At 36.4% G+C, this 13,174-nt stretch overlaps 1 protein-coding gene across 1 annotated transcript in view; it reads right to left on the reverse strand.

Annotated features, from left to right (window-relative positions):
- Positions 1–2,206: 2,206 nt before the first annotated feature.
- Positions 2,207–13,174, reverse strand: part of LOC133711711 (calcium-transporting ATPase 10, plasma membrane-type-like) — an 18,885-nt gene continuing 7,917 nt past the window's right edge. The window contains exons 10-34 of the mRNA XM_062137814.1: positions 12,406–12,489; positions 12,103–12,180; positions 11,892–11,963; positions 11,187–11,273; positions 11,017–11,099; positions 10,848–10,932; positions 10,717–10,772; positions 9,871–9,913; positions 9,658–9,738; positions 9,065–9,202; positions 8,915–8,977; positions 8,733–8,831; positions 8,260–8,370; positions 7,837–8,010; positions 7,287–7,346; positions 6,228–6,395; positions 6,009–6,125; positions 5,552–5,650; positions 4,594–4,731; positions 4,396–4,496; positions 3,906–3,951; positions 3,685–3,813; positions 3,083–3,193; positions 2,904–2,995; positions 2,207–2,586 (exon numbers count right to left, since the gene is read on the reverse strand). Of these exons, the coding sequence (XP_061993798.1) occupies positions 2,529–2,586; positions 2,904–2,995; positions 3,083–3,193; positions 3,685–3,813; positions 3,906–3,951; positions 4,396–4,496; positions 4,594–4,731; positions 5,552–5,650; positions 6,009–6,125; positions 6,228–6,395; positions 7,287–7,346; positions 7,837–8,010; positions 8,260–8,370; positions 8,733–8,831; positions 8,915–8,977; positions 9,065–9,202; positions 9,658–9,738; positions 9,871–9,913; positions 10,717–10,772; positions 10,848–10,932; positions 11,017–11,099; positions 11,187–11,273; positions 11,892–11,963; positions 12,103–12,180; positions 12,406–12,489 (2,373 nt within the window). The 3' untranslated portion in view covers positions 2,207–2,528. The remainder of the gene's footprint in view (positions 2,587–2,903; positions 2,996–3,082; positions 3,194–3,684; positions 3,814–3,905; positions 3,952–4,395; positions 4,497–4,593; positions 4,732–5,551; positions 5,651–6,008; positions 6,126–6,227; positions 6,396–7,286; positions 7,347–7,836; positions 8,011–8,259; positions 8,371–8,732; positions 8,832–8,914; positions 8,978–9,064; positions 9,203–9,657; positions 9,739–9,870; positions 9,914–10,716; positions 10,773–10,847; positions 10,933–11,016; positions 11,100–11,186; positions 11,274–11,891; positions 11,964–12,102; positions 12,181–12,405; positions 12,490–13,174) is intronic.

Here is a 13,174-nt window from a genome sequence, read left to right on the forward strand (position 1 = left end):
AGCGGGTACTACTACAGGTCAAGAGAATCAGGATGGAGATCGAGCTGCGTAGAGTGGCTGCAATTGTGGCAATCTAAATTACTGAGTGAGTCTGTGAGGTGTGTTATATGCTCATTTAGAGCTTTACAATATTGCTTGTGAGAGTGAATTGTAATAATGAACTCGAAGTTTCGAGATTTGGAGTTTGTGTATCATGTGCTGAGGTTGCTTTGAGAAAAAAATTCAGAACGTTTATTTGATTAAGTGGTTTAATTCATGTTTCGGATTTGAATTTATTATTCAAAATTAGGGGCGTGACAAGCAATGATGAGCTCATTCCCAAGAAACATAAGCATAGGCCCAATAATTTGACCTAGCCCAATTGGGTCCAAAACCAGTTTCACGAAGGCATCAGTGCCGCTGCCACAGTCCTCAGCATCACCGTCGCTAGAAATCACGCCGCCCATCACACTGCCAAAGACCAGCCTAGCCATTTGATACCACCGGGCAACCATTATCGAAACTGATTTGGACACCCAGATCGAGCAACTTGTCTCCATCAGCTTTGCCATCTCAGGCCGCTTCAATCGAGCTTCGCCGGACATCACTCCTGCCAGCAGCTCCATCCCAACTCTGCCGCCCATTCGAGCCTTATACAGCGACGGTATAGCGTCGTCATACCAAGACAGATGGAGATCGGGCCGCCACCAATCAGGCCACCACCCTGTAGACCACCACCCCAATTTCAGGTCGCCGTTGAGCAGAAAATTGCGGGTCGTTACCATCCATAGACGGTCTACTATCGCCATCCCTATGAGCGAAGCCGCAAAAACTTTGCCCCGCCTGCGTGCGTCTCCGTTGCCCATCCCCTCCTCGATCGTTCTTGCCCAAACTTCCAGCGGCCCTGCGTCATCGCTGTCAACCCCAATCCGAGAAGAAGGATCAAGAGATCGGGAAAAATAGAGCGATCCATACTTAAAGCTAGATTCGCCTTCCTTTGTTAAGAGTGGACGGAGTCGTCCTTGAGATTCAACACGGATGGAACTGCTGTGCTTGGCACCACCCCAGGGGGACAGTGTTAGGGTGAGCACGAAGAGGAGCGCTCTTAGAGAGAGATTAGGGTTTGCCATTTTCTATTTTATTTTTTTACTATGAGTTTGAGTGAGTTTAAAATCATTCAATCTCATATGAATGCTTTAATGAGTATTTAGTGAAATTGGAAAAATGAAAATAGATAAGGAAAATAATAAGGAATACAATCTAATATTATTGAATTGGGAAGTCTAAAACTAATATTTTTGTAAAACAAGATGGATACCTAAAACTAAAACTAAAATAAAAGATAAAACCAAACAGTCTTGTGGGCCCAAAGCAACTATACCCACAATAAAGCCCAAGTCCACTTGGTAGCCCAACAGACCCAACTCAGGGAAACCCTAACAAGCCCCATCGTGGCTTTCCTTACCACATTAAGATAACATACTAGTCTTTCGATCTCCAAGTTCAATGGAATTCATAGAGAATGAGATATCCAGGACAGAACAGAAATGCTAATGTTTAGAAATGCAAAATGAATAAAGAGCAATTTCAAATCACTTTACTTCATAAGTAATCTAACCGGGAAACTCAGTTATAGGTCTCATATTTTGCTGAGTCTAGAAGAACTGAAGAAGTGCTGAAGACCAATATCACTGGAATTTTTTATTTTTGTTCTCCCATACTCGACAGTTCCTTTTTTGTCTTTTTTTCTTTTTCCTCCATATACCTACCCCAAATGAGGAATAAGAGATGAGTAAACAAAGAAGATAGAGAATGCAGGCAAAATCATAACCAAGGATCCCTCAGAACATCACATTTTTGTTACCGCGAGAAATTTTGGCAGCTGTGGATCATTTGATTGGAATGAAGTATGGAATGGATACACTTGATGATATGAATCATTTGAAAAATAAACGTATTCAGTCTGTTGCGGTTCTTTAACAAGACCAATTCGGATTGACCCTCGTTTATTTAGAAAATATGGTTAGAGGGACTAATTACGGAGCAATTAAGCATAGATTGATACCCACTCAGAATTTGGCAACTTCAAAATCAAAAGCGAGAGCAGTAGGTGACAGGCAGACCCTTTGACACCAAACTTCCAACTTCCCTTTATATATAGAGGAGAGAAACTCCTATCAGTCATATGCAAAGACTAGGAAACTGCAACCCTATCACACCAGGCCAATTTGACTCGAAGAAATGTAATGTAGGCTTTACTAGTGAAAAAAAGTGTGATGTCGATATATATACAAGCACAATTAATTGTGGTGGTTATTAGGGAGAGTTTTAGCAGTCATACTTGTACAAGTCAAGGCAATATTGTAATAAAATCAGTTGCATAGTATCATAATTTACATTAATGTAGGGCTTTCAGTGGGAAGGGCATTTCTTATATACACCATACACAGTGACACAACTTTCAAGTTCACTTACTGCAACTCCACTGCACATAATTTTCATGAAGATGTATGGAACCTTCAAATCTTAAACATCACGGACATAGGATCCTAATTATGATTCCTTTGTGTCAAGTGCTTCAGAAATAGAAGCAGTGCAAACAACAACCTGGGAGAGAGAGAGTTTTCAGAAAACAAAAGAAGATAAGTCACTTGAGTATTCAACTTGTGACACTATGAGATAATGATATTTTTTTCCTTTGTTGGACCAGATAGCCAATACCATCCGGCACCCCAAAAGCGAAATTCAGGAAACTCAAGCACATATGATTATGTGTGATAATCATCTTCATTAACAATAGAAATCTCACTAGCATCAGGGACGGTGAGGTGGGATATAATTTTTTTTTTAATCTTTTGTTAACAATAAATAACAATTGGGTAACACCCTTAAAACTGTAATGATATCTTCAGTCATGAACTTACTCGACAATACCAAGAGTCAGCGAAAACTGCCACTCTTTCCAGTCAAGCCTAACTATGAAAAAGGCCTTTCCAAGAAACTCAATGATGATAAACTACAGAACAGCAACATAAAGTGTAAGCAGATGGGAATGTTTATCAAGCTATATGACAGAAAAGAAAAAGAGTACAAAATGTCGCACCTGAATCACAAGAATTATTCCAGCTATTCCCAGAAACACAGAGTTAGCAGTAATCCATTTCAAAGGATGGTCCACTATACCAGTCTTTCGAACTCCGAATTCAATGGAAATCTGAGATATGAAGAAATTAGATTCGTTGAAATGATAATTAAATGGAAGAAAGCAGATCAGGAAATGCTAATGTTTAGAAATGCAAATGAAAAATTACTTTTTTTTTCAAATCATGTTGCTTTATAACATCATAAATCAAAACCGGAAGCTTGTCATAGTCCTCATATTACTGATGGCATATTAAGGTACTTTTAAGAAATATTTAGACAGAAAAAAACTTCCTAAAAAAGTAAAAAAAAACAAACATACACAGCATTAGGAAGAGAACACACCAGGAAGTTGTGATGTCTAGAACCGCAAGTGAATAAAGAACTATTTCAAATCACTTTGCTTTATAACACCCTAAATCAAACCCAAAAGCTTGTCTTCTTTTTCTTTTGTTAAAAAAAAAAAAAAATTAGACAGACAAAAACTCCTAAAAATAGGCAGCTACTAGAATCCAACAAAGAAAAGGGAGATTACTTTCCATTTAACTAGTAAGACCAAATTACCTGACAAACAACAAATGTGTTGAATATCATTGTATTCTTCACTTTTGTGGCATGGTCTCTGGTATAATTTTTCAGTAAACTCCCTCCTTGAAAATTGATGACAAGCAGGGCAATAATTTGGTAGAGAACCTGAAAGTTCCAAACCACATTTACAGTAACAATTTATCAATAACGCAACGGTAATACTTTTGATTGCTTTTGTTCAAGAGAAGAACATTTACCTGTATCAACAGTCTCTTCCACTGAATATATTTTATAATAGTTTGTCTGTAAAATATTGTACCAGAAGTGCATTACTATAACCATCACAGAATTTGGTTTTGTTGACTATTGAACTCAAAATCGGGTCCAGTTTAAGCAACCATAGTCAAAGCAAGAACAGATATAACTATATCAGTGAAAAGCAAAAGTGAAGAGACAAAAAAATAAGGGAATTGAAATTGGCACCCCCTTTTTTACAAACCACAACCCCCTCCATAAGTAATGAGCATGAGGAAGATTATAGTACATCTGTTTTTGACTGGAGTTTGCTACCATTATATTTCTTTGCAAGGACAATCACTGAATAAAGATTTGAAAATAGACAGTTGGAGTTGGATTGATGAAGTACAATGTAGAGTTCCAAAACATGACACACACACACACACACTCTTATGTGGGTATTCTCAATGGAAACCAACCAATTCTACTTTACCATCAAAGAAATCTTACCCTCGGTCAATAGGGGGTACGTTCATCAGGTGATCAGCCGGAGATTCAGTAGTCAATGCTAGTGGTCCAAGACCAAATATGATAAGATTCACCCACACAAACTGTGAAAAGGACAAGCAAAACAAATTAGCAGATCTACATCCTTAGGTGCATCAATGGCGAGAAATAGACAGAAAGTGCAAGAAACAGAGAGAAAACCTGCACAGCATTGAGCGGGATGTGACGATAGTAAACTGCCGCCATGCAGTTTATAGTTACTGCTACAATATTGGCTGTAAGTTGCTGCTGCATAACTTTCAGAACCTTTTCATGTATAGATCGTCCCCATCTGAAACCCTGAAGAATTTAATATGTCATTGATGAACCAGCATTTTGAATTAATAAAAGAAGATCAAAACTCCACGGACATAAAAACCATGTTGAGAGTAGGATACACTAAACTAAATTCTATTTTTGAATCCCATGGCTCATACATTTTAAGAAAAAGTCACATCTTCTGATGTCAAGACTTTGATATCATGGCCACAGTGTGTCTAGACACCCAATAAACCAAACTGTTATTGGCTAATCCTTTTTGGCTTCAGAATAATTGGTCAGAGTTACAAATAAGTCCTTAAAATTACAGTCTAAACAGATAGAGAGCTTATTCTTAAATGAAGCATCCCATGTGCTAATTGCTACAGATTAAAGTACTGCAGATCACCATATCCGTTCATCAAGTTTTGTGGCTAAATTGTATTGATATTTCTTTGATCATATATGGGCTTACTCTGGACCTCATTTGACTATTATAACAGCTATATACCATCATGTTTACTGGAATATCATTTGGTAAAGAAAATTCATTTAAGGCCTAATATTATTGTATAAATTATCTTAAGCCAGCAAGACTTTTGCTGGAGTTATTTTCTGCTGATCACGACGACCTGACAACTGTCCTTCAAGAACACACCATTTTCTTTTTCCGGAAAGAATCTAGAAGGGAATAAGAGGTTCAAACTCTCCACCATTGGAGTTACAATCCCCTACTGGAAAAATTTCAATTCAATCATTCTCTCACGAGTTTTGCATGTGGAGATTCATTTTAGCACATACAGTGAAGAAAAGGAAGATAAAAAGCAATAGCATTGAATCACTCTGTACAAAAGAAACAAACCTTGGCTACTGTAGCAAAATTGTCATCCAAGATTATGATATCTGAACTCTCTTTAACAACTTCAGTCCCTTGAATACCCATAGCAAGACCAATGTCGGCCTAAATGTGAAAGAAATAGATATAACATATAAGAAACACCATCACGCATCACATGTCAGAATATAAATACACTGTTGGCTCACATCCTAACTTTATAGAAATGGCAGTAAATCAACAAAATCTATCATGGTGACATGCAGGATTGCAAGAATAAATATAGCTGCTAATATAAATAATAAGAAAAAAGCAAAAAGAAAAGGTACACCCTGTGCTCGATTTGCAACAGTATGACAGCTACGTGAGCCATTGACAACATTAAAACATCAGGGCCCTAATCGAACGCGCGACAAAAACTCCATGGGTCATTTTCATAATTAGGGCAAAAGAAGATCTAGCAAATAAGGAAATGTTCTCCAACCTCATGTAGTGTATGAGCATCATTACTGACATATCCAGTGACAGCAACAATCTTTCCTCTTTTCTGCAGTGCTCGCACAAACAAAAGCTTGTCATTGGGGGAAGACCGTGCCATTACCTACACATGTATTGAATGATATATGTCCAATAAAAATAAGTCCGAAATACCACCAATAATTATTATACTTATGAAGAATAGATATGTAGATTCTCTACCCACCAAAATCTTCTCTGCTAATTCTTCTCTCTGACTATCAGAAAGTTCTCGGAACACTTTTCCTTCAATAAGATTTTCCTCACTAGCGTCTGACCCATCAGAAGCAAGTATGCTACATTCCTTAGCAAGTGCTTTTGCAGTTTGAGGATTGTCATGCGTAACAAGGCGTACCTATATATGGCTCATGACGTGGAAAATTTCTTCAGATCCAAATTATATTGAATTGAAAATTATTAAACACAAGCACTCATTTGTCTTTTTACAACTATAGTTTTCTTAGAAATCAAAATTATTTTTAAACATATGAGATCCTCAGAAAGCTTAAACATAGTTAAGCAAAAACAACTAATGATGAGGAATGAAGATAGCCAGAACAAATTATACATTGGTTCCAAAACAACTTCATTTTCAGATAACAGTGAAAATTATATCAATGGTTCAGTTTTCAAGAGAGAGAAAGAGATAAAAATCCAAATGACAGTTCATACTAAAGTTGCTGCACCAAAAAACGAGAACTGAAGAAAGTAGAGGCCTCAAGGAATCCATCTGTTAGGGACAAAAAGGAGTGGCAAATAATAGAGAAACTAGCAATTAGTAACAAAGAACTAAAATGAATGAAATCTAATAATGAACAAATTTTGGAGTCTAACAAACTGGCGGATTTCTTAATTGTCTCTGATTGCCAACCAAAATCTAACAGAGGGACTAAATTCGTTCAGGCTTTTTTCTTTCCTCAACATGAGAAAAAAAAAATGGAAGCACCCAATAGAAAAGGACCGGAATCGTAGGGACTAACTGGCCACAAAAAAAAAAAAAATCCACTGTTAACGTACTCAATATACAGGCAATTGCACTAAATTCACACAAAACTTTAGGTGGGAAAACATCAGTGTTTTGGCTTTCTACAAGGAATTGCAACCATGGCTTCTCAATCTAATTTATCTTACCTGGCTTCGAAACACATTTGAATAAGAAAGAAACCTCTTCATCCATACAAAAGAGTAGAAGCTTACATGGTAATTCTGTAATATGTTGATATTATAAACAATTCCCAACTAATACCTTAATGCCAGCTCTTTGCAATATTTCCACCGAGTCCTTGATCCCCGGTTGACAATCATCCTGCAATTTGTTGTCTACATAAGATAAACTAATACAGTAATATAAATTTAAAAAATGGAATAAAATCCCACCCCCACAACACAAAAAACACTACATGTAAATGTAAGACGACAAGCCATATATTTAGAATACTGATGATGTTATAAACATTATACAATGAGAGCTTACAGAAGATGAAATGAAAAGGAAGAATTGACATCTCAACTGAAGCTCCCCCTTTCCAAAAAGGGGCCTTCTATTACAAATCACCTAAACCAATCATTTGTGTTCATTCATAGATGAACCAAAAGTGGGGGAAAAAAAAAAAAGACGGCCTGCCACTGGGGAAGTGGAGATGGAGATCGACATTTAGAAACAAACAGACTGGTGACTGGAGGAAGTAGTCCGACCAAGGGATTAATTTATCATTTTTCTGAAACATTTGCTTTATATGTTGCAAGACAGAAATACAATATATGTATCTGTGTGCACTTGTGGAGGCATGCACTACCTTAATACCAACAATAGCTAGTAAAATGAGGTCATCCTCAGGTAGTTCCCACCGCGCTAGTTCTCCATTACTATTGATTAGAACATTTTCCAATTCAAGTGATGTATATGCAATAGCAACGCAATGCAAGCCTCCAGAAGCCATATCCTCGATAGCTTTTTGAAAAAATGTTAACTGCAAAAGAGACATATATGGTCATGAGAATCACCATTTGGAGATTTGGGGTTTAAACAAAACCACCAAACATACAAAGCAGTAAAAATGTAAGTTTCAAGCGATATTTTAATCTATAAGATGTCTCCCAATATCTGAACATTTAATACACACACAATTTTATAGATGTGGATCTCACTGAAGAAGGTAGCAGAGCAATTAACTAAATACCGTATAACTATTCCGTATAAGAAAACTATTTTCTCCAACCTTATCATCATCCATTGGTAAAACCTGATCATTAGCCCCAATGTATCTTGTACATGAGGCTAAGACTCCTTCAGCTTCCCCTTTCCAGTGTACATGAACTCGACCGTGTGTCTTTGAATACAGAAATAAACATTATCAAAATATTAATAACAATTTAACTCAGCCATAAGTTACCTGCAAACAACTATGTTATAAAATGGTTTTCCTATCCTATAATATAATGCAGAACATAATCTATAGTTTTCTCATGATATGATGAAAAGTAATTCAAAATCCAGAGAGTTGGGAGAGTTGGGGTGGTGTGGCTTGATATGAGCCATGAGAACTTAGATAACAGGATGTGAAAATCAAAAGATCCACCCAATGTATGTATGCAACTTGGCAATTTGTATTGGAAGCATTGCTTTCCATTTTAAAGGATGGAAGGGAAGATAAATGATTCAACCTAACAGAGAACAATTAGTTCAACTTACCAGATTAAGTGCAACACCACCTCGTTTTTTCTCTGAACTGAATGGCAAAACTTGCATAACTGGAGACTGAGACGTTATGTCATCAAAATTCATTCCCAGCTGCAAAGGTATCAGTAGCTGATATTATTTACAAAGTATATAGTTATACATGAGAAGTGGAAATAGTGACCAAGTTAGACAACCTTGACTCCCCAATGCAGAATTGCCCTATCAATTGGTGATCCAGAAGCCTGAACATCACCACTCTACATATAAACATTAAATTTTTACATTTAATGCAATCAATAGTTTTGTAGATAAATATTACTAAGTGAAGTAGCACAGATCTGTACCCCAAGCACAGATAGATTGCCACTCGTATTCTGAGCAATTCCTTCAATGAGTAAGGACGATAATATCGGAGACAAGTTGCTTGTGCTGTCAGCAAAATTGATTTTCTTCTGACCAGCATAGGCCTCAGAAACAGTCATCTATAGTCATGCGAATATCGACAAGAGCATCGTTTAGTAGGAATTGAAGGGGTACCAAAAAAACAAACAAAGAAAAAATAACTATAACAATAAAGCCCTGCACCACTGCCTTCTCCCTTTGTGGGAGAATTAGATACATGAGCTTGGTGTTTTTCGAAACAAATTTCTTGTTAGTTTCTGATTGTTTCTTACCCAAACCCTTGTGTTAGATCTTCAGTCAGGGCATCCTCCTCTCTAAATCAATTTCTAGAAAAACCTTTGACTCAACCAATGGCCATGATTTGATCTTGTCAATTCTTGCTCACTGTTTTGTTTGTCTGACTATTCTCTTTTTGGTAAAAACTATGCTCAAGGTTTTAACTTCATGATGGTACTATTAAGTTTATCTGTCTTGTTGTGACTACTCGCCTATAATCATAATAGGGAACTTTCAAGCTATAATAAAAATTATCCACCTGGTTCAAAGTTATTCCAGTCTTGTCACAAAGTGCATCATTGCATAAGGCCATGGTTTCACATACAGCTGGCCTCCGCACCTACATTTCAAGTTCCATCCAAATATATGAATTTAATGCAAAGAATATTGGCCATAACAACTCAAGGGACTATATCTACTTGGGAAATGAAAACATAGTTATGAAGAATCACAAACAAATACATAGACCTACCAAGCAATTGTCTGCCTTCATCTTTTTCATCGAGCTGAGACGGCTGTGTCACAGTCAAAGACAATCACAGTGACCGAAAAATCAAACTTAGAAAGCTGAATACATATGACAGAAACTTAGCAGACAATTTTTATTCATTGGTATAAGGGTAAAAATCATAAAATGCTGCTAACTTCTCCTCTTACTATAAAAAAAAAAAAAAAAAAAAGTCAATATATTTCTCCCTAACTCCATCCACCCCATGCCCACTAGATCTAAGAGTTGCACTTCAGGGTATGGCATTCTAAACAAGTAATGTCAACGCGATTACCTTTTCATACCACAATAGCTAACCAAATAATGGTAATTGAGATATACTTATCGTTTTAAAATAAATGGAAATTGTTCACAAATAGATCAACTGTCACATAATCTCAGTTAGTGTTGATTCTTCGCATTTACTTATTTAATCACCAGTTCATGATATAAAATAGGATGAGAGAATTGGAAACGAAGTACTTTAAAATCAATCCATTAAACACAAATCTATCACATCAATACTAAATATATGGTACTGACAAAAGTAGCATGCTGAGTATTAAAATCAGAGGACAATATATCATCGATCAACAGGACTTGGATATGTGTATGTGCACATTAACACATGTGGATCAACTGGCATAAACATGCAGATTGATTGGGATGTGTTAATTTGCACATCCACACATGCCAATTCCTCTTCAGAACCATCCTATTGATCAGTAAGCCATTATTGAATCAGGTTAGTGCATCAATTGCAAACAGGTTTGAACTTTGAAGTAAATAAAATTCGGACCTATTTTAACATGAACAATCGGGCAGACTTACGTTATGTTGAAAGCTGAAGGAAGTACTTCAGGTAATGCAACGACAAAAATGGCGACCTGAAATGTTCACTTATCAGTCAACTGCAAAACTTTACACACACACAACGCAACCAAGCATATAGATAGACATACTGCAATGGTACTAATTCTAATCACTTCTTCAAGTGTACTTCCAGGTTCAGGACTTCCATTTGAATTATCACCAGTAAAGAAGTCTCTGCAGAAATAATATTTTATGTGATTATAGTACATTCTAGAGAAAGATGGGGGAGTTGGCCAAGTTAATCTGGAGGTTGAATACCTGAACCAAACAACATATGCAACAATGGCAGCACCCATGAATCCGACAGCACCCATGAAAGTAGCAACCTCCTTTAAAAGCACCTTGTAGAGTCCTCTATGGTTTAGTATATCTTGCATTTACAAATTAAAAGAATAAAATCTGTTACAATAATAGTTGAATTTGCTGACCTGCAAGGGGGTTTTACTCTCGGTGTCTTTTGAATACGTGCTAGCCCTGAGAATTCCTGATTCAGTACATTTCCCAACCCCAGTTACCTGATAAAAGAAACCCTTAGTGCTACACTACACAGAAAATCAGGTAGGACTTCTGTATAAGTTTCCAATGATTACGGCTTCACAACAAAAGACACTGAACTATTTCCATTAATGATTTCTCTCAGTCAGTGCAATTAACTTTAACAGTGCTATTGGGCTCTTAAGAAGCTCAACCACATATAAACCACTATGTATTATTGTTTCCACCCAAAGATACATACACTAGATTACACTCTAAGTGGAAAACTTGATTCTAATCCTTAAAGAGAAAATTATAATCTTTTCTTTGTAGTTTGGGTCATGTTCCTGTCTATTGGCAGCATTTGTATGTGATGCTTGTGTGCAAGGGTTAATGGTATTGTTTGTGTTTACTAGGAACTAATTACAAATTAAACCATCTATAGATGTGTAAAATTTATGCTACATTTTATGGCAGAAATTTCTATGCTTCAGGACAACATGTACAACTTTTATGACATTTTTAACTTTAACGAGCTTTATGAATTGGTCTTTTTCAACATTCCTGACAACTATCCATTTGGCTACACAAGCAAATCACATCATCTGAATCTTTCAAGACAGTGTCCTGTACACAGAAGAAAAATCTGAAATCTTTACCAGCATAGTAGCACTGCCATGTGCTACTTTCCAGCCAGACCGTAGAAATGGGTTCCTTGAATCCTTGTGAAACTGCAGAAACGAAATATTGTACTCACAAGAAAAAGAACAGACAAAAAAAAATAATAATAAATAAATAAAAAATAAAAAAAGAAATAAAAATGGACAAGTTCAAATTAAACAAGGATCCTGAACAAGCATGAAGGCTCACAATCTTGCTCTCTCCAGTGACTCTACTCTTATCAATTGCAAGTGAGCGGCCACGGATTAAAATGCCATCAGCAAGGACCTAGGGATACATCACCGAACCAACACATTTTGCATTTAAAATGAAAGTCAGAACATATAACAGAATACATAAAACAGGAGTCATGTAAAGTGTTACTTATATTATAGTCCAAAGATGATGTGAGATGATGTGGCAATATCTTAGTGATACGAAAAAGGAACAAACTAATTAACAACAAATTAGTTTTGGTGTGTTTCAGGATTAACTCTTAATGATTCTACAAACCTCATCACCAGTCTTAAGGGGTAGAACATCACCAACAACAATATCACAATTAGAAACTACAACTTGTCGACCAGCTCTAATAACCTGCAGAATCAGAGAATGAGCCCAAAAGTTAACAATTAGGTGAAAGGTTAGGTATAGATCATTATACACAGGTACTGTCACATTAATTAGCAATATGCAAATAGATTAAAACTATTTCAAGTGAGAGAAAAACAATACAAAATGACTACATTTTATAAAATTTATTTAGTATTACTTGGTGGATTACACTTATATGGACTACTAATTCTACTACCTTCGGTAATTACTCAAATTGCTTATCTAAATTCTTAAAAATTAAGATCCTCAAGCAAGAGATTGATGATGAGAGACATTGACTAGTACATGACCCAAACTGGTTCACATTCATCAGCAGCCAATATTTGATAAATCCTATAGCTACATTCCTCACTCTCGCTGGATACTTTGAATAACTTGGTCAATTGTGATGAGGTTGATATACTATCCCACTTAGTGAAGCCGTAAAATTTACTTCCTTATCTTTTTCCACAACACCCAGGACACATATTCTGGCTTTCCAAGAATGTAACCTAAAGAATAAAGCATATCACTAAAGGAAAATGATGATGAATGCATGTGAGATTTATCTGCCTCAGCTCAGGGTAAGATTACCCCTACTACTTCATGTGGTGCACAGAAAAAGGATGTCATTTCAATACCTGTCAAGGCAGTCTCTTAAACCTTTACTTGATTCAAAGCATGCTAT

Source organism: Rosa rugosa, chromosome 5 (genome assembly GCF_958449725.1).
Source record: "Rosa rugosa chromosome 5, drRosRugo1.1, whole genome shotgun sequence".
NCBI classification, from domain to species: Eukaryota; Viridiplantae; Streptophyta; class Magnoliopsida; order Rosales; family Rosaceae; genus Rosa; species Rosa rugosa.